Source organism: Eubalaena glacialis, chromosome 3 (assembly GCF_028564815.1).
Source record: "Eubalaena glacialis isolate mEubGla1 chromosome 3, mEubGla1.1.hap2.+ XY, whole genome shotgun sequence".
NCBI classification, from domain to species: Eukaryota; Metazoa; Chordata; class Mammalia; order Artiodactyla; family Balaenidae; genus Eubalaena; species Eubalaena glacialis.
In genome coordinates, this window is record NC_083718.1 from 130,009,620 (window position 1) to 130,036,861 (window position 27,242).

At 38.3% G+C, this 27,242-nt stretch overlaps 1 protein-coding gene across 3 annotated transcripts; it reads right to left on the reverse strand.

The window, feature by feature from the left end:
* Positions 1 to 2,302: 2,302 nt before the first annotated feature.
* Positions 2,303 to 27,203, reverse strand: TYW3 (tRNA-yW synthesizing protein 3 homolog). 3 transcript variants are annotated; one of them, XM_061186441.1, is made up of 6 exons: positions 26,973 to 27,203; positions 24,348 to 24,428; positions 23,156 to 23,254; positions 22,867 to 22,938; positions 20,156 to 20,289; positions 2,303 to 2,651 (listed from the first exon to the last, which is right to left on the reverse strand). In XM_061186441.1, the coding sequence occupies exons 1-6, from the start codon at positions 27,144 to 27,146 to the stop codon at positions 2,423 to 2,425; spliced, it is 789 nt and encodes a 262-aa protein (XP_061042424.1). In that variant the 5' UTR covers positions 27,147 to 27,203; the 3' UTR covers positions 2,303 to 2,422. The 3 variants fall into 3 exon arrangements, with proteins under 3 accessions (XP_061042424.1, XP_061042426.1, XP_061042425.1); XM_061186443.1 differs by lacking the exon at positions 23,156 to 23,254; XM_061186442.1 differs by lacking the exon at positions 22,867 to 22,938.
* Positions 27,204 to 27,242: the final 39 nt, after the last annotated feature.

A 27,242-nucleotide genomic window follows, 5' to 3' on the forward strand; every position in this document is an offset into this window, starting at 1 on the left:
GCAGTTAGTCAGAGCATAGGAGACAGACCAGGACAGGAGAGGCGGGAGTCATTGTCTCAGAGGTGAAGGCTACTGGGATGGATGAGTTAGCTGGGGTGCAGACAGGAATGCAAGATGAAGGCCAAAGACAGAAACTTGGGAATGCCTACAGCATTATTACCCTTTGGTTTCCAATTAGAGAACAACTTGGGAGCTTTAAAAGAAAAAATACATGTGCTTATCCCTTGAGATTCTCAGGTCTTTTCTGCATTTTTTCAAGGTTCTAAAGATGATTCTAAGGTGCAATAAATGTTGAAAAATATTAAAGTGTTGGAGAGAAAAATAACTGATGATTCACTATAAACAGGGAAATGATTGAGAAGAAAGCATTCAGGATGCCGATGAAAGGGCAGATTCAGGGGTGTAAGAGTGTTAACGGGGCCAAATGTTGCAGAATGGCAAGAAGATGAAGGACTCAAAATGAGTAAGGGAAATATTAGTATCTTACTCTAAAGGCCAAAGAGAGTTCAGAGCCATGATAGAAAAAAGGAGTAAACCTGGGCATATATCCAGACAAAACTATAATTCGAAAACATACATGCACCCCTATGTTCATAACAGCACTATTTATAGTAGCCAAGACATGGAAACAACCTAAATGTCCATCAACAGATGAATGGATAAAGATGTGGTACATATACACGATGGAATATTACCCAGCCATAAAAAGAATGAAATAATGCCATTTGCAGCAACATGGATGGACCTAGAAAGACAAATAACATATGATATCACTTATATGTGGAATCTAAAATATGACACAAATGAACTTTTCTATGAAACAGAAATAGACTCACAGACATAGAGAACAGACTTGTGGTTGTCAAGGGGGAGGGGGGCAGAGGAGGAAAGGATTGGGAGTTTGGGATTAGCAGAGGCAAACTATTATATATAGAATGGATAAACAAGGTCCTACTGTATAGCACGGGGAACTATATTCAATATCCTGTGATAAGATCATAATGGAAAAGAATATGAAAAAGAATATATACATATGTATAACTGAATCATTTTGTTGTATGGCAGAAATTAACACAACATTGTAAATCAATTGTACTTCAATAAAATTTTTAAAAATAATAATAGTTTAAAAAAAGAACGAAAAAAGAAGCAAAGAAAAATCTCACAGTAATTTTGGAGCTTCCTGGACCCCATCCCTGATAAATTTGCTTAGAGGACAACAGATAGCTATAAAGTCGATTGACTTTAAAAAATGAATACAAAATGGTGTCTGTCAGAAGACAAGCATCTGGGATACAAATCTAAAAATAATTTATATAAAGACTTAAGCAAATTATAAAAATATTAGGAAATGCCAAAATCACAACTCAATGTTGACTACCTCCTATAATTTTTCTTACTTGATGTTCTGGTGTTTTTGTCTTTCAATTTATTAGTTCTATGACTAACTAGAAATTTCTCTTTAAATGTATACTTCTATGATTTGATATCTGAAAATACATTGTGAAAAATCTTCAATTTATAATGAAAATAAATAGCAAAGTAAATAGTAACATATATGCAAAATGGTCTATTAAGTGCTTTCACATTTTTATTTAACTTGATCCTGTCAACACTCCTCTGGTGTAAACATGGGAGGGATCAGAATTACTATTATGCGGAAGAGGAAATGGAAGCCCTTGGAAATTAAGTGATTCGCTTAAGGACCACCAACTTCTCTGTAGCAGTCAGAACTCAAACCCGAGGCTTCTGATTTTTTGCAATTTTTCATAGCACATTTGTTCTAGAGATTCCTGTGTCATAAGTTATCATTTCTGACCAGGCGTAGTGAAAAACTATGCCCACCTGCTTCATGGAGGATGTGCCAGTGGCAAGCTCTGGTTTGTGAGAAATAATGGGGAAAGAAGAGGGTTCAAGTATAATATTTTGTCCTGAACAAAAAGGATATCAGTTGTTTTATCAACAATGGCTAAAGAGAGGAAAAAACTTGTCCTTGGACTCCATGGCAACAAGCAGCAAAGTGACCCCCTTGAAGGCTGGAGATTTCAAAGTTAAAAATAAGTAAAATGTTGTCATGATTTTTACTCTAATATTCCTAATGTTAAGGCTCTCTTGAAAGGGTATTATAGTTCTCCTGTTTTATAGAAGTAGAAACTGAAACTTAAGGAGAGAGAAGCATTAAAAATCATAATTTTATTTTTGCAATGACTGTGTGACTAAAAAAGATGGTATTTAAGAGCAAATATTGATATTATACACAGCTATTTTTAAAAGCTAAGGGTTTCCCTAAAATATAGAGAAAAATTAAATCTTGTTTTTCTGAAAGGCTGATACACTCAACAAACTAAAATACTCCTATAAAGAGCAGCTTTATAATATCTATTAGAAACATTATTGTACCAAGACACTTCAGAACCAAATCTCAGTAATCTTCAGGGAAGATAGTAACACTGATTCCTGGATCATCATGATCATCATTTTCAAGTTCTTTATTATTTTCTTCAGTAATATATTTGCCACATGCTTTTTCTGGGTTTCTTTTTTTCTTGTGAGTATATGATGAGTTATTTTTTTCTCTGATTTTCTCTTTGGGAAATGAGGTCGTAGAAATAGTTTCTTTTTCCAAAGCATGTTGTAGGCAGTTGTAAAACCTGTAAAGAAATAAAGTATTACTGTTATATCTGTGTGTTCTGAAACAAAATGAAATACACCTAGAATTTATAAATTACATAAACCAATGTCTCATATTAACCTCAAGATATAGAATAAATCACAGAAATAACGTGCTTCTTGCTTTTATGATTTTTTACTTAGGAAAAGGAATGTTTCAGTTCTTTAAGAACAGTCCTGAAAACTGGATTGGAATCACCTCTTGATAACCTCTATCCTACCTTAATTTCTATTCCAGATACAGGAATCAAACAAAGATTAAAAATAAGAAAAAAATATATTTCTTTAAAAAGAATCATAAATGTAATAGAGGCTCATTTTAGAGAATTTGCAAAATATGTGAAGTTACAAATACAGATCACCTTTACATAACTACCTAAAAATAATGACTCTCATATTTTTATTCTTTCCAGTTTATTAGTGTTTTCTGAATTAATACATCTGTACGTGTATACATATACCTACTGTCTTTTATACAATGGTGATATTACATATAAAGTTTTACATTGTTTTTTCAAATTTAATATTTATTGAAAACACTTTCCATATCACTAAATGAACTACAAAATAATACTTCTTAATGGTAGTATAACATTATGCCACTTAGACTAGCCTTAATTTACTTTCAAATTTTCCCAATACAAACAACAATGTGATAAACATTTTGGAAATAATGTGATCTGAGTTTCTAGCTATTTAGGATAGATACCTAGAAATGTAACTACATGGTTAAAGGTTATAAATATTTAAGGCTCTTGATAAGTACTACCTGTTTTCCAGAATGGGTATTCAAAAAATACACTTCTAAGGGCAGAACTTGAGAGACCACTTCACTCATACAGTGAATATTACATCAAAAAACACGCTTTACTTATAGGTGATTACGGTCTCTCATTATTTATATTTTCACTTCTTTGTTTGAAAGTGAAATTGAACATTTTTTATTAGCTATTTTAATTTTTTAATGTAAATTATTCTTTTCCTTTACTCATTTTCCTGCTGGAGTTTTTGTGTTAGTTTTCAGCATACGCTGGAAAGCAGCAGGATGACTTGGTATGCTGTGTGTGCTTCACACGAGTGGTCCCCTGGGAAAGCTGAGGTTGGCTAATTCCAACCTCACTGAGTCTCGATTTCCTCATTTATAATACTAGCTATTATCCTGTACCTAGCAGGGCTGTCGGAGGGATATATATGTAAGTACCTAGCACAGTGCCTGGCACTGAGTAAGTTCTCAAAAACGACTATTGTTATGGAATATAAACTCCATGAGACCAAGGACTCCATCTATCTTGTCTTCTGTTATATTCTTAGCATGGAGTACAGTACAGCCACACTTGGGTAAAAATATGCCAAATAAGTGAATAAATAACTACTGAACAAAAAAGGTAAATATGGATGTATTATCTTAGGTCCCAAATAAAATGATCTGAAAGTTGAGAACTCCTTTGCCACTGCAGGGATCTCATCATGCTTTAATATCCTATTATAATGGGAAGCTATGACAGGAAATTTCTGACATCTACAGAAGAGACTGCTATTTGGACCAATTTTCTTCTTTCTTTAATTCAATGAACAGGCTAAGTTCTGCCTGCAAAAGCTCTAAAACTGCCCTAAAAAACCCAAGATAATCACCTCTTCCCAAATACTCCACACAATGCTAATATATACCTAACATGATTACTAATATCCTATCCATATTTCAAGAACTTATATACTCATCACTGTACACCTTGATATCCAGCACCATGCCTGGCAGATAATAAGGGCTAATTGATATTTCTAAAATGAATAAATCAGTCTCAAAGAGGGAGGTACAGTAAAAGGGAAAACAGTATTTTAAGAGTTATAGCAAAAGGCTTTGAAAAATATTAACTGATGTTTAATTTTTTAGACCCCATAACATGGTAACAACCTTTTCATTTAATGCATTCCTTATATCCTTACTTTACTGAAACCTGGTTTCCCACAAGGACACCACTGCCCTGCATTCCTCTTAAGTGGAGACTGCTTATTCTTTCCATATCCTGCCTCAGAGTTGAGCGATAAGGTCAGAATTCACCTGCCTCACCAACAGTTTGCCAGACTAAACTCCTTCATGTGCTCCTCTGGTTATCTAACAATATTGTGTTCAGTCCTTTACGTTCATGGAAACTTCTACACTTGGCTTGATCTTTGTCTCCAGGTCTTGCCATCATCCTGGGTGACTTCAATGACTAGTTTTCTTCTCATCTTCCACAATGCCTATTTAGAATGGTTTTAAAAAATGACCCAGTAGCATAACTCATTTTATCTAAAACAAATCCAAGCATGCTACAAAAGGGTATCACCCTTATCTGATAATAAGAGGTTATTCATGATGTGCAACTTTATATTCTATCATTCTCTACCCAACCCTGCTCTTTAAACTTAGGTAACCAAGTCTTTTCTCTGGATTCTACTGCATTCCTAGAAAATTAAAGATAAGACTAAATTCCTCTTTTATGATCACAGAAAATTAACAGCTGTGTAAAATACCTTGTCAATTACATTAAAAAGGTAATTAAAGAGGAACAGGTGCCTTACTTTAATCTTCCATCAAACAACCTAAGAATTCAAAGCTATATCCTTGGGGTACCAAAAAAACAACTGGTAAAATGGAACAAAGACCTTTCCATGTTGAAAGCCAAGAATAAAACTTCAACTACTTTTTTGTTTTCCTTGGTTAAGGGAACTTTTAAAATGTCCTTTGGTAAACTGTCTTACTAAGTCAGAAATTTGTTTTCCAATTACATGTTCTCTTCTCATGATATGACCCTTTACACAGCATTCTAAAGCCCAATTCTCAAAGTGTAATTTTCTCAGCTCTCAAAGGCAACAAAATGAGCTTGGAGTATAAAACGAAATGTATGCTCAGGTAACTGTTTTGTTCCCCCCTCAAAAGAAAATCAAATTATCTTCAGTTTTTCTACCTCCACAGTCAAGATTATCATGACATAGGGCAACCTGTATACAGTTCTCTTCATGAGAGAACTTTTCAGACCAGTGCTGGGAAAATGAATTCTTGTTTCTCGGATCAGTTAGAGGACCATGTGCAATAAAAAGCTGGTATTTCGTTGACTTCCGAAATAGGAACATAAAATTAATGAAATCTAGGCACAATTTCATACTCTTTTAAGGCTTCCATTATTCACAAAAAACAAAAGAAGGCTATTCTCATATATCATGTATTTGGATTTTTAACTGATTTTAAGCTCTAGCATTTTTTATTAAAAAGCATGTATGTGACAGGGCCTGTGCCAGTGCTAGAAACAGGTAAGAAATGTGGTCTGTGCCCTCAGGGAGCTCAGGGTTTAATGGGGGCTGCAGAGCCATAAAGATACATTCAACATGCCATGAAAAAGCTAAGATAAAGTAGGAGCACACTGGGGGCACTGGGGGCACTTTGCTCTAAGTAAGATCATGAAATGTTCCTTGGAAAAAAACCCAATGCCTGGGCTGAATTGCAAGGATGAGTGGAAGCTGGCTAGGTAAAGGGAGAGGAATTATGAGAGGAAAAATTGAAGGGAGGGGACATCCAAGGAGGAGCGATCAGAAAATATGTGTTTTCACTATTTACTTCTCTGATCTTCATTATCTACTTCTCTGATCTTAAGTATACAGGGAAGTGTGTGAGTTATTTATTTACCAGCTTTAGTTCCATTTTAAAAAATAAGACTTGACTCCTCTTCTCCCCCCGTTTCTATCTGCTGCCACATTCGGGTTATGTTCTGCAGTATCTCTCCCATTCATTTTGTTACTCGGGGTCCTGTTACTTCTTGCCTGGACTGTGTAGCAAGAGCCTACTCCTGCTTGCCCCATGAGTAAGCCATCTTACATCTTCCAGAATAATCACCCTAAGGCTTTGAAGCCATAAAAGTAGTACTACTGCTAGAAAAAGTCTGTCAGCTAAATTGAGCAAATATTTATTGACCACTATTCTCCTGTCAGACACTCAGAAAATAATAAGAAACTGTCTTTTGCCTTTGGTGAACTCAATATAATGTGTTAACTTTTAAGTTCCTTTATTGTTTAGGATAAACTCAATAAACATTTATTGGGTTTCTACTGTGAGCCAGACACTCTATAAGGTTTTAGGATGAGAGATATTTGAAGTGTGTGTATGTATGGGTATGTGGTTGGTGGGAGGGGAAAGTCAGTCCTATACACAATATGACCAAGTTGTACTGGGGAAAAAAAGACATATGTGCAATTAAATAACTGTAATTTAATATGGTTCACATTTCTGTTTTCACTTAGGCATAAATTGTAATAATGCCGGTAAATGATAATAAGAATTTGAACCAAGGAAATGGGTAAATGAGGTTGAGATTAAGATAAGAAAGATATTAAGGAAAGGCTGATGGGATATTTTGGTTAGATATATTCAATAGGTTATTAGGCATATGGGCCCAGGACTCAGGAGAGATTTGGAAGATCTACCAGTATCTGGGGAAGTTGCTGAAGCAATGGGCCAGGAAAGGAATCCTGGAGAATGATAGCATTTAACCAACAGATAGAATAACACGAGAAATCCAGAAGGAAGCTAAGAAAAAGCACCACAAACAGGAAGGAAAGCAGCAGTGATGTAACAGAAATTCTTACCGACAGGTATATGAAATAATGCTCAATGTCACTAATTATCAGGGAAATGAAAATCAAAACCACAATGAGATATCACCTCACACCTGTCAGAACGCCAATTATCAAAAAAACAAAAGACAACAAGTGTTGGCAAGGATGTTGAGAAAAGGAAACCCTTGTATACTGTCGGTGGGAATGTAAAATGGTGCAGTTCCTGTGGAAAAGAGTACGGAGGTTCTTCAAAAAATTAAACATAAAATTACCATATCATCTAGCAATTCCATTTCTGGGTAAATATCCAAAATAACTGAAAGCAGACACTCAAACAGATATTTGTATACCCATGTTCACAGCATCATTATTCACAATAGCTAAAAGGTAGAAAAAACTCAAACATCCATTGATGAATGAATGGATAAACAATATATATTAAATACAATGGAATATTATTCAGCCTTAAAAAGAAGTAAACTTCTGCAAAGGAGGCAAGACTATACAATGGAGAAAAGACAGTCTCTTCAATAAATGGTGCTGGGAAAACTGGACAGCTACATGTAAAAGAATGAAATTAGAACATTCTCTAACACCATACACAAAAATAAACTCAAAATGGATGAAAGACCTAAATGTAAGACCAGACACTATAAAACTCTTAGAGGAAAACACAAGCAGAACACTGACATAAATCGCAGCAGTATCTTTTTTGATCCGTCTCCTAGAGTAATGGAAATAAAAACAAAAGTAAACAAATGGGACCTAACTAAACTCAAAAGCTTTTGCACAGCAAAGGAAACCGTAAACAAAACAAATAGACAATCCTCCGAATGGGAGAAAATATTTGCAAACAACGTGACCAACAAGGGATTAATCTCCAAAATTTACAAACAGCTCACATGGCTCAATATCAATAAAACAAACAACCCAATCAAAAAATGGGCAGAAGACCTAAACAGACATTTCTCTAAAGAAGACATACAGATGGCCAAGAGGCACATGAAAAGATGCTCAACATTGCTAATTACTAGAGAAATGCAAATCAAAACTACAATGAGATACCACTTTACACCAGTGAGAATGGCCATCATCAAAAAGTCTACAAACAATAAATCCCGGAGAGGGTGTGTAGAAAAGGAACCCTCCTACACTATTTGTGGGAATGTAAATTGGTGCAGCCACTGTGGAAAACAGTATGGAGGTTCCTTAAAAAACTAAAAATAGAGCTACCATATGATCCAGCAATCCCACTCCTGGGCATCTCTCCGGAGAAAACCATGGTTGGAAAGGATATATGCACCCCAATGTTCATTGCAGCACTGTTTACAATAGCCAAGATGTGGAAGCAACCTAAATGTCCATCGTAAATGAATGGATAAAGAAGATGTGGTACATATATACAATGGAATATTACTCAGCCATTAAAAAGAATGAAATAATGCCATCTGTAGCAACATAGATGGACCTGGAGATTATTATACTAAGTGAAGTAAGTCAGACAGAGAAAGACAAATATCATATGATATCACTTACGTGTGGAATCTAAAAAATATAAGTGAACTTATTTACAAAACAGAAACAGATTCACAGACTTAGAAAACAAACTTATGGTTACCAAAGGGGAAAGGTGGGGGGAGGGATAAATTGGGAGTCTGGGATTGACATATACACACTAGTATATTTAAAACAGATAACCGGAGGGAGGGGCAAGATGGCGGAAGAGTAAGACGCGGAGATCACCTTCCTCCCCACAGATACATGAGAAATACATCTACACGTGGAACTGCTCCTACAGAACACCCACTGAACGCTGGCAGAAGACGTCAGACCTCCCAAAAGGCAAGAAAATCCCCACGTACTTGGGTAGGGCAAAAGAAAAAAGAAATAACAGAGACAAAAGAATAGGGACGGGACCTGCACCAGTGGGAGGGAGCTGTGAAGGAGGAAAGGTTTCCACACACTAGGAAGCCCCTTCGTGGGCAGAGACTGCGGGTAGCAGAGGGGGGAAGCTTCGGAGCCACGGAGGAGAGCGCACCCACATTGGTGCGGAGGGCAAAGCGGAGATTCCCGCACAGAGGAGCGGTGCCGACCAGCACTCACCAGCCCGAGAGGCTTGTCTGCTCAGCCGCCGGGGCGGGCGGGGCCTGGGAGCTGGGGCTCGGGCTTCGGTGCTAGCCGGGAGGGAGTCCGGGAAAAAGACTGCAGCTGCCAAAGAGGCAAGAGAATTTTTCTTGCCTCTTTGTTTCGCGGCGCGCAAGGAGAGGGGATTCAGAGCGCCGCCTAAACGAGCTCCAGAGACGGGCGCGAGCCGCGGCTATCAGCGCGGATCCCACAGCAACAGGGACGCAGAGGGAAAAACGGAGAGATCCCCGCACAGAGGCTCGGCGCCGAGCAGCACTCACCAGCCCGAGAGGCTTGTCTGCTCACCCGCCGGGGCGGGCGGGGGCTGGGAGCTGAGGCGCGGGCTTCGGTCGGATCCCAGGGAGAGGACTGGGGTTGGCTGCGTGAACACAGCCTGAAGGGTCTAGCGCACCACAACTAGCCGGGAGGGTGCACGAGAAAAAGTCTGCAGCTGCCGAAGAGGCAGGAGACTTTTTCTTGCCTCTTTGTTTCGCGGCGTGCAAGGAGAGGGGATTCAGAGCGCCACTTAAACGAACTCCAGAGACGGGCGCGAGCCGCGGCTATCAGCGCGGACCCCAGAGACGGGCATGAGACGCTAAGGCTGCTGCTGCCGCCACCAAACAGCCTGTGGGCGAGCACAGGTCATTCTCCACACCGCCCCTCCCGGGAGCCTGTGCAGCCCGCCACGGCCAGGCTCCCGTAATCCGGGGACAACTTCCCCGGGAGAGCGCGCGGCGCGCCTCAGGCTGCTGCAACGTCACGCCGGCTTCTGCCGCCGCAGGCTCACCCCGCCTCCTCCGTACCGCTCCCTCCCCCCGGCCTGACTGAGCCAGAGCCCCCGAATCAGCTGCTCCTTTAACCCCGTTCTGTCTGGGCGGGGAACAGACGCCCTCAGGGGACCTACATGCAGAGGCGGGTCCAAATCCAATGCTGAACCCCGGGAGCTGTACGAACAAAGAAGAGAAAGGGAAATCTCTCCCAGCAGCCTCAGAAGCAGCGGATTAAAGCTCCACAAACAACTTGATGTGCCTGCATCTGTTGAATACCTGAATAGACAACGAATCATCCCAAATTTAGGAGATGGACTTTGGGAGCAGGATATATTAACTTTTCCCCTTTTCCTTTTTTTTGTGAGTGTAGATGTGTATGCTTCTGGGTGAGATTTTGTCTGTATAGCTTTGCTCTCACCGTTAGTCCTAGGGTTAGGTCCGTCCGTTTTTTTTTTTTTTTTTTTTTTGGCTTAAAAATTTTTTTTTCCCCTAATAAATGTTTTCTTAATAATTTTTTCCTTATTTTCTATTTTTAAAAAAATTTTTAATAAGTTTTTTCATATTTTTTATTTTAAAAAATTAAAAAATTTTTTTTCTTAATAAATTTTTGTAAATAATTTTTTTCTTATTTTTAGTATAAAAAATTAATAAATCTATTTTTAAAAATTAAAAAAATTTTTTTTCTTAATAAATTTACTCTTAATAATTTTTTTCTTTTTTTTATTATAATTGCTTTTTTTTATTTTATTTTATCCTCTTTTTTTCTTTCTTTCCATTTTTTCTCCCTTTTATTCTGAGCCGTGTGGATGAAAGGCTCTTGGTGCTCCAGCCAGGCATCAGGGCTGTGCCTCTGAGGTGGGAGAGCCAACTTCAGGACACTGGTCCACAAGAGACCTCCCAGCTCCACGTAATACCAAACGGCGAAAATCTCTCACAGATCTCCATCTCAACATCAAGACCCAGCTTCACTCAACGACCAGCAAGCTACAGTGCTGGACACCCTATGCCAAACAACTAGCAAGAGAGGAACACAGCCCCATCCATTAACAGAGAGGCTGCCTAAAATCATAATAAGGCCACAGACACCCCAAAACACACCACCAGACGTGGACGAGCCCACCAGAAAGACAACATCCAGCCTCATCCACCAGAACACAGGCACTAGTTCCCTCCACCAGGAAACCTACACAACCCACTGAACCAACCTTAGCCACTGGGGACAGATACCAAAAACAACGGGAACTACGAACCTGCAGCCTGTGAAAAGGAGACCCCAAACACAGTAAGATAAGCAAAATGAGAAGACAGAAAAACACACAGCAGATGAAGGAGCAGGGTCAAAACACACCAGACCTAACAAATGAAGAGGAAATAGGTAGTCTACCTGAAAAAGAATTCAGACTAATGATAGTAAGGATGGTCCAAAGTCTTGGAAATAGAATAGACAAAATGCAAGAAACATTTAACAAGGACGTAGAAGAACTAAAGAGGAATCAAGAAACGATGACAAGCACAATAAATGAAATTAAAAATACTCTAGATGGGATCAATAGCAGAATAACTGAGGCAGAAGAACGGATAAGTGACCTGGAAGATAAAATGGTGGAAATAACTACTGCAGAGCAGAATAAAGAAAAAAGAATGAAAAGAACTGAGGACAGTCTCAGAGACCTCTGGGACAACATTAAACGCACCAACATTCGAATTATAGGGGTCCCAGAAGAAGAAGAGAAAAAGAAAGGGACTGAGAAAATATTTGAAGAGATTATAGTTGAAAACTTCCCTAATATGGGAAAGGAAATAGTTAATCAAGTCCTGGAAGCACAGAGAGTCCCATACAGGATAAATCCAAGGAGAAACACACCAAGACACATATTAATCAAACTATCAAAAATTAAATATAAAGAAAACATATTAAAAGCAGCCAGGGAAAAACAACAGATAACACACAAGGGCATCCCCATAAGGTTAACAGCTGATCTTTCAGCAGAAACGCTGCAAGCCAGAAGGGAGTGGCAGGATATACTTAAAGTGATGAAGGAGAAAAACCTACAGCCAAGATTACTCTACCCAGCAAGGATCTCATTCAGATTTGATGGAGAAATTAAAACCTTTACAGACAAGCAAAAGCTGAGAGAGTTCAGCACCACCAAACCAGCTTTACAACAAATGCTAAAGGAACTTCTCTAGGCAAGAAACACAAGAGAAGGAAAACACCTACAATAACAAACCCAAAACATTTAAGAAAATGGGAATAGGAACATACATATCGATAATTACCTTAAATGTAAATGGATTAAATGCTCCCACCAAAAGACACAGACTGGCTGAATGGATACAAAAACAAGACCCATATATATGCTGTCTACAAGAGACCCACTTCAGACCGAGAGACACATACAGACTGAAAGTGAGGGGATGGAAAAAGATATTCCATGCAAATGGAAATCAAAAGAAAGCTGGAGTAGCAATTCTCATATCAGACAAAATAGACTTTAAAATAAAGACAATTACAAGAGACAAAGACGGACACTATATAATGATCAAGGGATCGATCCAAGAGGAAGGTATAACAATTGTAAATATTTATGCACCCAACATAGGAGCACCTCAATACATAAGGCAAATATTAACAGCCATAAAAGGGGAAATCGACAGTAACACAATCATAGTAGGGGACTTTAACATAAAAGGGGAAATCGACAGTAACACAATCATAGTAGGGGACTTTAACACCCCACTTTCACCAATGGACAGATCATCCAAAATGAAAATAAATAAGGAAACACAAGCTTTAAATGATACATTAAACAAGATGGACTTAATTGATATTTATAGGACATTCCACCCAAAAACAACAGAATACACATTTTTCTCAAGTGCTCATGGAACATTCTCCAGGATAGATCATATCTTGGGTCACAAATCAAGCCTTGGTAAATTTTAAAAAATTGAAATCGTATCAAGTATCTTTTCCGACCACAACGCTATGAGACTAGATATCAATTACAGGAAAAGATCTGTAAAAAATACAAACACATGGAGGCTACACAATACACTACTTAATAACGAAGTGATCACTGAAGAAATCAAAGGGGAAATCAAAAAATACCTAGAAACAAATGACAATGGAGACACGACGATCCAAAACCTATGGGATGCAGCAAAAGCAGTTCTAAGAGGGAAGTTTATAGCAATACAAGCCTACATCAAGAAAAAGGAAACATCTCGAATAAACAACCTAACCTTGCACCTAAAGCAATTAGAGAAAGAAGAACAAAAAAACCCCAAAGCTAGCAGAAGGAAAGAAATCATAAAGATCAGATCAGAAATAAATGAAAAAGAAATGAAGGAAACAATAGCAAAAATCAATGAAACTAAAAGCTGGTTCTTTGAGAAGATAAACAAAATTGATAAACCATTAGCCAGACTCATCAAGAGAAAAAAGGAGAAGACTCAAATTAATAGAATTAGAAATGAAAAAGGAGAAGTAACCACTGACACTGCAGAAATACAAACGATCATAAGAGATTACTACAAGCAACTCTATGCTAATAAAATGGACAACCTGGAAGAAATGGACAGATTCTTAGAAATGCACAACCTGCCGAGACTGAACCAGGAAGAAATAGAAAATATGAACAGACCAATCACAAGCACTGAAATTGAAACTGTGATTAAAAATCTTCCAACACACAAAAGCCCAGGACCAGATGGCTTCACAGGCGAATTCTATCAAACATTTAGAGAAGAGCTAACACCTATCCTTCTCAAACTCTTCCAAAATATTGCAGAGGGAGGAACACTCCCCAACTCATTCTACGAGGCCACCATCACCCTGATACCAAAACCAGGCAAAGATGTCACAAAGAAAGAAAACTACAGGCCAATATCACTGATGAACATAGATGCAAAAATCCTCAACAAAATACTAGCAAACAGAATCCAACAGCACATTAACAGGATCATACACCATGATCAAGTGGGGTTTATTCCAGGAATGCAAGGATTCTTCAATATACGCAAATCAATCAACGTGATACATCATATTAACAAATTGAAGGAGAAAAACCATATGATCATCTCAATAGATGCAGAGAAAGCTTTCGACAAAATTCAACACCCATTTATGATAAAAGTCCTGCAGAAAGTAGGCATAGAGGGAACTTTCCTCAACATAATAAAGGCCGTATATGACAAACCCACAGCCAACATTGTCCTCAATGGTGAACAACTGAAACCATTTCCACTAAGATCAGGAACAAGACAAGGTTGCCCACTCTCACCACTATTATTCAACATAGTTTTGGAAGTGTTAGCCACAGCAATCAGAGAAGAAAAAGAAATAAAAGGAATCCAAATCGGAAAAGAAGAAGTAAAGCTGTCACTGTTTGCAGATGACATGATACTATACATAGAGAATCCAAAAGATGCTACCAGAAAACTACTAGAGCTAATCAATGAATTTGGTAAAGTAGCAGGATACAAAATTAATGCACAGAAATCTCTTGCATTCCTGTATACTAATGATGAAAAATCTGAAAGTGAAATTAAGAAAACACTCCCGTTTACCATTGCAACAAAAAGAATAAAATACCTAGGAATAAACCTACCTAAGGAGACAAAAGACCTGTATGCAGAAAATTATAGGACACTGATGAAAGAAATTAAAGATGATACAAACAGATGGAGAGATATACCATGTTCTTGGATTGGAAGAATAAACATTGTGAAAATGACTCTGCTACCCAAAGCAATCTACAGATTCAATGCAATCCCTATCAAACTACCACTGGCATTTTTCACAGAACTAGAACAAAAAATTTCACAATTCGTATGGAAACACAAAATACCCCGAATAGCCAAAGCAATCTTGAGAACGAAAAATGGAGCTGGAGGAATCAGGCTCCCTGACTTCAGACTATATTACAAAGCTACAGTAATCAAGACAGTTTGGTACTGGCACAAAAACAGAAATATAGATCAATGGAACAGGATAGAAAGCCCAGAGATAAGCCCACGCACATATGGTCACCTTATCTTTGATAAAGGAGGCAAGCATATACAGTGGAGAAAAGACAGCCTCTTCAATAAGTGGTGCTGGGAAAATTGGACAGGTACATGTAAAAGTATGAAATTAGAACACTCCCTAACACCATACACAAAAATAAACTCAAAATGGATTAAAGACCTAAGTGTAAGGCCAGACACTATCAAACTCTTAGAGGAAAACATAGGCAGAACACTGTATGACATAAGTCACAGCAAGATCCTTTTTGACCCAGGTCCTAGAGAAATGGAAATAAAAACACAAATAAACAAATGGGACCTAATGAAACTTAAAAGCTTTTGCACAGCAAAGGAAACCATAAACAAGACCAAAAGACAACCCTCAGAATGGGAGAAAATATTTGCAAATGAAGCAACTGACAAAGGATTAATCTCCAAGATTTACAAGCAGCTCATGCAGCTCAATAACAAAAAAACAAACAACCCAATCCAAAAATGGGCAGAAGACCTAAATAGACATTTCTCCAAAGAAGAGATACAGATTGCCAACAGACACATGAAAGAATGCTCAACATGATTAATCATTAGAGAAATGCAAATCAAAACTACAATGAGGTATCATCTCACACCGGTCAGAATGGCCATCATCAAAAAATCTAGAAACAATAAATGCTGGAGAGGGTGTGGAGAAAAGGGAACACTCTTGCACTGTGGGTGGGAATGTAAATTGATACAGCCACTATGGAGAACAGTATGGAGGTTCCTTAAAAAACTAAAAATAGAACTACCATATGACCCAGCAATCCCACTACTGGGCATATACCCTGAGAAAACCATAATTCAGAAAGAGTCATGTACCAAAATATTCATTGCAGCTCTGTTTACAATAGCCAGGACATGGAAGCAACCTAGGTGTCCATCATCGGATGAATGGATAAAGAAGATGTGGCACATATATACAATGGAATATTACTCAGCCATAAAAAGAAATGAAATGGAGGTGTTTGTAATGAGGTGGATGGAGTTAGAGTCTGTCATACAGAGTGAAGTAAGTCAGAAAGAGAAAAACAAATACAGTATGCTAACACATATATATGGAATCTAAGGGAAAAAAAAAAAAAAAAAAAGAGGTCATGAAGAACCTAGTGGCAAGATGGGAATAAAGACACAGACCTCCTAGAGAATGGACTTGAGGATATGGGGAGGGGGAGGGGTGAGATGTGACAGGGTGAGAGAGTGTCATGGACATATATACACTACCAAATGTAAAATAGATAACTAGTGGGAAGCAGCCGTATAGCACAGGGAGATCAGCTCGGTGCTTTGTGACCACCTAGAGGGGTGGGATAGGGAGGGTGGGAGGGAGGGAGATGCAAGAGGGAAGAGATATGGCAACATATGTATATGTGTAACTGATTCACTTTGTTGTAAAGCAGAAGCTAGCACACCATTGTAAAGCAATTATACTTCAATAAAGATGTTTAAAAAAAAAAAAAAAAAAAAAAAACAGATAACCAACAAGGATCTACTGTATAGCACAGGGAACTCTGCTCAATATTCTGTAATAACCTAAATGGGAAAAGAATTTGAAAAAGAATAGATATATGTATATGCATAACTGAATCACTTTGCTGTACACCTAAAACTAACACAACATTGTAAATCAACTATAGTCCAATATAAAATTAAAATTAAAAAAAAGAAGAAAGAAAAAAAAAAAGTAAACTTCTGATCACACTACAACATGGATAAACCTTGACAACATTATGCTAAGTGAAATAAGCCAAACACAAAAGGACAAATATTGTATGATTCCACTTGTATGAGGTACCTGGAATAGTCAAAATCATAAGAGACAGAAAACAGAAGAGTGGTTACCAGGGGCTGGGAGTTTGGGGAGTGGAGAATTATTGTTTAATGGGCATGGAGTTTCAGTTTGGGATAATGAAAAGGGTCTGGAGATAAATAGCAGTGATAGTGGTGGTTGCATAGCAATGTGAATGTACCTAATGCCAATGAACTGTATAATGGTTAAAATTATAAATTTTAGTTGTGTATATTTTACCACGAAAAAACCAACCATTGGAAATATTCATTTACTTTTTCAGTCTTATTTGCTTTATTTTTATCAATATTATATGCCAATATATTTGGTCCTTCTACTCTATATTTAAAAAAAATTTTTTTTTAATATGTCATGCTTTTTTAAATTGGAGTATAGTTGACTTACAATGTAGTGTTAGTTTCAGGTGTACAGCGAAGTGAATCAGTTATAAATACACATATATCCACTTTTTTTAGACTCTTCTCCCATATAGGTCATTACATAGTATTGAGTAGGGTTCCCTGTGCTATACAGTAGGTCCTTATTAGTTACCTATTTTATAGATAGTAGTGTGTATATGTCAATCCTTACCTCCCAGTTTATCCCTCCCACCACCCCCTTCCGCCCTGGTAACCATAAGATTGTTTTCTACATCTGTAACTCTATTTCTGTTTATTCTACATTTTATTTAACATTTATTGTCTTATTACACAGTTGGTGAGAAGAACATGGCTAATTCCATCCAACCCAAGTCAGTCCTGATCTCTTATTAATAGCTACAAAGATAGCCCTCTGCTTGTAATGGGTAAATAGATCTCCAAACTTCATATTTTTTACCTGGAAATCATTATGTATGAAATTATCTTACTCTTCCCACTAAGAAGTGGGCTTAGGAATTGTTTTTTACAGAAGAGGCTTTTTTTCTATTAAAATTATTTTACCTTTTGATTTTCATATCTCAAGAATATTTCTTACTGCTGGAATGTTACACATTAGGATTTTAACTTTTAAAAATTCTCTTATTATAGTTGTTTGAATTATGAAACTTTGGTCCAATTTTAGTACTCAACGTCTGATTGCAGAACTCATCACCTCCAGTGTTTATTTTTTCTCTTTTCCACAGCAGAAGAGTAACTCTTTCTCTGCATTTGGTTGAATATACAGCTGTTCCCAAAGGAGCTCCCTAATTTGTTCACCCTCTCTGAATTCACATGTAATCTTCTAATCAGTATCTTAAGAAACTTTTTACCCTTCTTTAATTTTTCACTGATTTTACATGATGAGCATGACTCTCCTGATAGCAGCATGCACACCATAATCTCAAAACGTATGTTTGAGTCAATGGATTTAAAGCATAATTTGATTTTATAGTTGGTGAACGTGACTCAATTAACTTCACCAGGTGTATAGTTAGTTGATCTTGGGCTATATTTATAATCTTATTGAAATTCAAGTAAGGAAACAGAGAAACTGATTTGCTACCTCGTACATTTTCGCAAACAGTCTCACTAGAATACTATCTAACAACTGTAGTCAACTTTTGGAATGGTACCAGTAAGTACCTACATACAGTTCAAACTCTGTAGTCTGGTGGAGTGGCTGGGTACCTTCAGTTGCTTACCTGAAATCATCACTTTATCTAGAATGTTTGCTCAAAGAACCTTGTGGCCAGGTTACCGCTCAGCTTTTTTCAGCCAGGCTTCCGCTAAAAAATTCAGCCCTAATGCCTGCAGACATCCATTGTATGTCATGAATTGCTTCTCTCCAATGTATCTAGACTAGTACAAGTTATATACCACTGTTGGGAGAACTGAGAAATAGTCACTTGAATAATTATGTTAATTCTGTGGTTCTAATAAGGAGCCCTGGTTAAGAAAGCCTGGATGGTGGTACTGATGTGATTATAGATTTATTCTCTGTATGAGTCAGTGAAGAAGGAGAGAGGCTATCCTATCCTAAGAATCCATGACGTGACATGGACAGGGCCTGTCATTATACATATGCTGTCTAGTGTATACTAAAATTGTTCTTTAAGATAAGTAGGTACAAGAAAAATGAAGCCAAGAGAGTTGAGTAAGTTGTGGGGAAGCAGGATTTGAACTCAGTTCTGCCTCTGGAGCCCATTTCTACCCCTTTCCACCATGCCACACTGCTGCCATTGGCACTTCTGGCCTTAGCTGCTTCATAAAAAGTTCTAGGTATTAAAGAAATTTAAGCAGGCAAATTAAGCAATAGGATTCCTTTTCATTTCAGACAGGATTCTGATGGTGATACGGAGAATGGCTTAGCAGAGAGACATACTGGAAGCATTCTACTATAAGACCAGCTAATAAGGTTACTGCAATGGTCCTAAATAAAGAACATGGCAGGAAGGGTGGGGAGAGAAGAATGACTCAGGAGTTATTTAGGCAGTGATTGGCTAGTTGTGAGGTGACCAAAGGGGTGGGGGAAAAAGCAAAAAGAAAATTATAAATGACAACAAGATGACCATCAGTCCTTAAATAACTCAGAAATTTACATCTTACTGATGGTAGGTCAGTGGCATTTATCTTCATATATAAAAGGCAGCATAATAGTCACTTCTTTACACCAAAGATTCTATTCTTGGGAAAAAGTTGAAAAAGAAAGTCATGTAAAATTAATCTACCAGGAGGTGAAGTTTAAGAACAAGAGAGATATAAAGATGTGAACTGACAGCCATAATCCTTCTGACTGGTACAATTATGCCAATTCAAATCTAATGCATGACAGGAGCTGGGTTCTGAACTAGCCAGAGGTATAAAGTATTTATCAGACTAAAATTAACCAGGCTGTTCTCCTCAAAAGGAGATTCTAGGTAGTCTTCAGTAGGTCACATCCAGGAGGCAGAGTGTACCTCCTCCCTGGCTGCCTTCAGCTGGATCAGTTATGGTCCCTGGGCTCTTACCTGAGTGACTTTCTCCTTTATACCTGTTGCTGGCAGTCACGTGTCCCACTATCCTCCATGGAGCTTCCTCCCCTTTATGCTCCATTTAGTACCCATTGCAGTCTGGCCTACTCTCATCAATTACTTTCATCATCTTAATTATTCGTGATAAGGCTACAAATATAAAAGCAGTTGGGAGTATAAACTGAAGATGGTGTATATTAATATTTTCAAAGAAGACCTAGGCATGTAAGACTATACCTTTCAATTCTCTTCTTGTTTTCCTCCATTTTTTGATTTGCTATCTTTATCAGGAAGTTGATATATTCCTCTGTCACCATCAGTTTTCCTTTATGGGTTAATGGAACTTCTAAGCCATGTGTGCTCCGGACAGCCTGCAAGGAGCAATTTAGATACGATGACTTATGTACTAGAGAAACTGAAGATAACTAAAGAAAAGTCCCAGTCAGGGCTGTGCTTATATATAGTTTAGCTCCATTACAACATTTAAGTTTGTGCTTTGATATAATTTTGTTAAATACAGTTGAATCAAAGGAGATTCAAATAGATTTTCCCATCGTATAAAATCATTTGTAAAGCAAGTCATTCTATACATTGTCTTTCAGAGAAGCACATATTATCAAAGAATCCAATGAATTTAACAGTATCACTCTCACTAAAGCTAAGAAAGCTTTAATACACTATTTAAAGAAAAGAAATAAATGAAACCTCAACAGAAGCTTCAAGGGAAAATCAAAATGGACTGGATGCTAAGGGGCCTCTTAGCACTGCTTGAGCAGGGTTGTTACAAGATAAACCATGCCTTTTCTATCTCACAAAGTGGCTGCTTTCTCAATGCTTTAGGGTTGCCAATGTTACTAACCCTGTTGATGAAACAGTCAACATATTCCAAGTAAGTCCAAACACTGGATATAGGTTAAGAAACAACAAAAACTATTATGAGGCATAAAAATTCATTCAAGCCTGTACTAGGCATCTGCAATGTTCTAGGCCCCATGTAAGGTATGAAGGTACAGGATGAATATAACATGGTCCCTGCCCTTAAAAGAGCTAACACTTCTGGGGATTCCCTGGTGGAGCAGTGGTTAAGAATCCGCCTGCCAATGCAGGGCACATGGGTTCGAGCCCTGGTCTGGGAGGATTCCCACATGCCGCGGAGCGGCTGGGCCTGTGAGCCACAACTGCTGAGCTTGCACGTCTGGAGCCTGTGCTCCGCAACGGGAGAGGCCGCGACGGTGAGAGGGCCGCGCACCGCGATGGAAGAGTGGCCCCTGCTTGCCACAACTAGAGAAAGCCCTCGCACAGAAACGAAGACCCAACACAGCCATAAATAAATAAATAAATAAATTTATTTAAAAAAAAAAAAAAAGAGCTAACACTTCTGAACAGGAAACAAACAAGTGAACAGAGAATCACAATACATCATGGTGCTATGACAGAAGAAACACGTGTACATGTGCATGCATGCATGTACATGTGCACACAAAATGCTAAGGAAATGTAGAAGAGGAGCAACTAACTGAGACAGGTTGTGGTTTTATGGGAAAGGTGGCATCTGAATTGGAATTTTAAAGGGTAAGTGTAATTTCACCAGATGTAAAAATGGGAGAAGGGGAGCATTCCAGCCAGAGGATTAACTTTTCTATAGTCATGGGAACATGAAAAGCATAATACATTTGGGAAACAACCAATAATATTCTATCTGGCTGGGGTGGAAGTACGCTGGCGGAACATGAGCATAAATAAGGTAGATGAAAAACAGTTTATATAAGGCCTGAGAAAACACCAGTAGACCTTGACTTCTTTAAAAGGGGGATTCTGACAGTATTGGCTAGAGGGACTGAAGGAGAAGATGGGTAGGAGGAAGACCAGTCAGGAGACCACTATAAAGATAGAGGTGAGGGACGATGATGGCTCAAGCAGGCGCAGTGGCAAAGGGCTTGGAGAGGTGGAGTCAGGAGTGAGAAATCATAGGTAGATGGGACAGGACTTGTCGCTAATTGAATATGGAAGACAAAGGAGAGAAGGTGAAAGAGTGGCTCTGTTCTTGCCTGGGCCACCACTCACAGTGGGGACTGAGATGGGGATGCAAGTCAGTACCGTGAGCTTTCATTTTCTATTTAGCCATGCTTTACAGATGTCTTCTTTTTAAGCCACCTCTTTTTGGAAAATAGGCTATTTGTTAAAAATAGATAGAAAAAAGGAAAGTCTAGGGAGCTAGAATGGAAGACGATCTGAAGTAGTTCAGAAGCAAACAAGGTACACCATGCCAAACAGTAAACACAAACAGTAGCTACCACGTGTGATCAGAGAGAATAGGGCAAAATCACTAGGGGTTGGCTTGGCCAGGAAAGGACTCAGAGAGGCTGTGGGACTTAGAAGGAACCTTAAAGATCTTCTGGTCCAGGGGTCGGCAAACCTTTTCTGTGAAAGGATAGATAATAAATATTTTCAACTTTGCAGGCCATATAATATCTGTCACTACTACTCAATTCTGCCATCGTAGCACAAAAGCAACCTTAGACAGTAATTAATCAAATGGGTGTACTGGAACTGCCCGCCTGGGGGCTGAATGTGGCCCTAGGGCAGTAGTTCGATAGATTCCTGATATAGCTGAGAAAGTTCAGTCCCTGATGGATCCAGGCAGAAGACTTTAGACCCCCTGTCTGTGATTCTTTCCACTACATCATGGTGCTGATTAAATTGGGCCCTGACTATTTAGGATGAGGAGGACGGAGAGAATCAAGTTAAAAGTAAGTGGAGGGGAATACTGTAAAATAAGACCTCAAATGTAAATCTAACAACTCTGGACTTCGCCCTGTACAGAAAAGTCAGTCACTGAAGGCTTCTGAGCAAGGGAATGACAAGAAGATTTGAGTAGAAGGTTATTCAATAATCTGGATTACTTCATGATCAAAAAATTGCTTTTTGCCAAACAAAAGGTGTCGTACCAACATAGTCTTTCCTCTCTTTCCCACTGTTATGCCGGAGTTCCTGAAACCAGAATCTATTGCCACTGAATGCTGTAAGAAAATAAATTTGTTAAATTTGGACCATCTGGCTAATCAAATAAACACTTCAGCCCTACAAACTGCAGAAACATTTATAATCCCAAATCTAGAATTAAATAAAACACTAGTTGATTAAACTAGCATTGCATTAATTTTGGTAGAAAATTTAAAGTTTAAAATTAAATCTACTCACATACCTATAAATTCAAGTATAATCACAAAATTTTACCAGAATCTGTGCATCCTGCAACTGTCGACACTGCACATGAAGAACAAGTGGTTCAAATTTCAAAATGGCATCGCCATTCGCTTTCTTTAGGGCTACAATCTAAATAAACGGAAAATGTTAGGATCAGACACAAATACATGATCCTGTTCTTTGGTGACCCTTTATCCTACGTAACTTCAATTCTTCCAAAGAACTTTCAGACTCATTCTGCATCCTTCCACAGTAACTTTTCACTCTGTTTTCTTGGTCCTCTTTCTCCAAAACTTATTGATCCGCTTATTCTTTTAAGAGACCTGATTTCTAATTCTCCCATAAACCTTCTGTGTCATTCTTTCCAACCATACCTCAAAAAAGTAAACTACTACTCTATTTAATTCCATAGCAGATTTTTCATTAAGGAATATGGTATATAAAGACTAGAAGGTCTAGAAGGTACTAGAAGTTCTGTCTAAATGTTTTGCTGTTAGATTGAGGTTTGAGGCACATATACTATTATTCTCAGCTAGAAGCTATATAAGGCAGTTGTTACTTCTGTCTGCCTAGTCTCCCTGCACCATCCTCCCTCCTTCACATCATTTGATTCTGGTGGGACTGTCAAGTGTGACCCTGTCACTCATCACTCCCACTATCATAATATCAGAGATGCCAAGTGCCTAGGTGTGATCAAGGATAGCATTCCATTCTACTGGCAAAAATAGCTGATCTCAGGGGGGAGAACACCTAACCAGGAAGGATGACTCAGTGTCCTTTGGAAATGATACATGGATCTTAAAAAGTAAATCTTTTTCTGCTGGGGTTGCTGGCAGCTATCTTTCCTGACACAAAGATTATCTGCCACAGAAGAGGAGAAGGGCAAACATACAGAGAGAACCAGTACCCAAAGGAGATGGAGCTTGAGTGAGCTTTGAAGACAACATTTAAGCACCTGAGCCAGTAACGTAAAATGCCTGACTAATGCAAACTTATATGAACTCATCTAAACATTTTAATTTAGGAAACTAAATAATCCAGCACAGATAATAATCTCCCACAACTAAAAAAAAAGCCATTGTAATGAATTCTCTTTAGGCTTTATAATCTACAGTCATTATGATTCTGCACATAAACCACCTTGAATTTTCTATTCTTTTCATATGTATTTAAAGTGACTGTGAATTAAAGTTTATTTCTAAATTTATATATAAAAACTTACCACATCATCTTTCACACAGGGTTTGTGTGTAACCAGTAGCCAGCAACAGTTTTGTTTCTGAACCTCAGAACCATTTATACCCTAAAATGAAAAAATAACATAATTTAATTTATCATATAATATTTACAAAATAATAAGTACAATGTATAGCATATTTTAGGCTTTCTTAAATTAATAATCCGACGTGATGTTAAGTATTACTGAGAACAATTCAACAGGCTTTTGGGTAAAGTTAACGTAAATGTTAACAAAAATGAAACCAAATTATTTGAGATAGAAAGAAAGTAATTTGTTTATTAAGGTAAAAGAACTTAATAAATATTTTCTGAAATACGGTCATGATTTTGGCAGGAGCAAAGGGATTATCACAAGGGGTTGTACACGAGTAGCCCCTAAATTGTACTCTAGCTGTTTTATATGATTAGCACAATATTAAAAAAAATTTTTTTTGAATTCCTTTTGTAAGAAAGCACTGTTCCAGTCCCACACAGGACCTACCACTTTTTACTGACACCTGATCTGTTCATACCTTCCTATGTCCCTAGTCGCTATAGGCATAAATTTGTGACCTCTGGATTAGACCTTATGTGTAGTCCCAAAGGGCAGAGCTAGGATTGAAAGATCAAAATTTCAAGAGGGCAAATATTTTAACGTAACTTTTTGCTTATTAACTGGAAAAATGTTTATTTGCTAAGTTCTATTAGGTACTTTAGATATAAACAGATCCTACCCTCAAGGACACTGGAAAGAGGATGCAGGAAACACATGCACTTTTAAATCACTATACTTCTACAAGGTAACTTCTTTTTTTTTCCTTAAAGTTATGCATTTTCTCTTTCTTTTTTTTACAATGTAACTTTTATACAGTGGGTACACAGGAGACTTTGCTGTCTGGCTTTGGAAAGGAGAAGAGCTGTGCTTGTCCTAAATAACTGATTTGTTTTCACTGAATGACCTCAGTGACTTATGTTTCTGATCTTATGCTGGCTGCTCTAAATCTTACAGCCAAACGTGTGGCCCACCTCTAGCAAATTTACAGAGTCTAGTGGTATATTTTGAAAACTAATGCCATCTCTGCTTTATCTTATCTATACTCCCTTTATGCAGATTTTCCCACTTTTTTTCTTTTTGTATTGCCTATTTGTAAGTTGATCCAAATTCTTCCAGAAATAAGGCAAAGTGAAAATAAATACAAGCTATAAGATAATACATAAAATGAAAAGAGGTTCAGAAAAAGTCCTAAGGCAGTTCAGAAGAAATAGTCATGGCTTCCAAATGGATGTGTGTGTGTGTATTCAGATAGAAAAGGGGAGTTTGGGGAGGTGCGTCTCAGATACGCAGAAATGGGGGAAGACATTTTAGGAAAAATAAACATGAGCAAAGGCAAAGGCAGATAAATATAAGAGGAAAAAGAGAATAGGTGTTTCAGTAAACAGATTAAGATGAAGAGTAACAGTAGAAAGTAGAGCTGAAAGGTATACTAGAGTATTTCAGCATAGATGAGTGACATGCACAGAGTTGTGCTTTAGAAAGGGGAATCTATTAACAGTGTGTAACATGGTTTGGGGTAGAAAGACTGGTAGAGTTCAGTGAACAGGTAGAGTTCAGTGACCTGTTAGGAAACCACTGCAGAAATCCAGGTAAGACAGGGCAGGAGAAATGGAGGAAGGGAGAGAGATCAAGACAAGCAAGAGTGCCAGTGCTCAGGGGGCAATGGAAGCAATATAAGAACGAGCAGGCCCTGCTAACCTGGGAGACCGGCAAATGGTCTGTCAGTGAGGAGCTAAAGAATGAATTTATGAGTGTGCTGTCTTTCATGCTCTGAATTCAGTCCTAATGTTGAAATGAACACACAGCTAACTTTTACAGTGCACTTAATATGCCAGGCACGGGGCTAAAGGTTTCAAATAAATTATCCCATTTCCTCTACATAGAATCCCTGTGCAGTGGATACTCTTTATTATCCTTAGTTCATGGAACAAGAAGGGGCTAAGTTTAGATAACTTCCCTAAAGTCACATAGCCAATAATACCCCAAACTGGTTTAGAATCTAAGCAGTATCACTCCAAAGCCTGAGGGACTGACCACTATCACAGACTACATACTAATGTACTTTCTCAGGTAATGTAAAAATTACCAGCGTTGTAATAACGGAGTGAGCCACTAGGAGACAGTGAGCTTCTTAACCATAGCGATCTTCAATCAAGTGGTTAACAACGATTTGGTAGAGCGGTTAACGAGAAGACAGCCGCCTCGCCAGGCTGTGAAATCTTTAAATTTCCTTAGTATTAAAAAAATAAAATTCTCTAACCCTTGCAACTCAAGATCATTCCCAGGCCAGTAGTTTCAGCATCACTTGGGGGCTTGTCAGAAATACAGATCAGACCCTACTCTAGACCTACAGAATCAGAATCTGTATTTTAAAATATCTCCAAGTGATCAACAGACACATTAAAATTTTAGAAGCATTGGTTTAAGTCACCCTCTCAGTTTCCTTGATAAAGAAACCGAGACCACCGGTCAGAAGAACAAACACAGACGGGGTGTTACATTGGGTGAGCACAAGGCTCCTGGTGTTGCACATTACAGGGCAGGCGCTGGAAGGGCACAAAGGGTCCTGCTCACCTGGTCTAGGAGGATGATGCGGCCAGCGCAGGAACTGGTGGTGAAAAACTGTTCTCGCCCATTTAGGAGCTGCACAAGCTCTACCACATCCTCGTCCACACTGCCTTTCCGGCTGAGGTCCGCTTTGCTCAGACACTGCGCCTTCCATTTTCTGAACTCTGCGCTACGATCCATGCGACGAGGGAGTCAGGGTCTGCGCTTTCACGGTAGCCTCGGCTTTCCCTGGGGGCAGCCATATTGAAGCCAGTGGTGGCCGGGAAGGTCCAAACT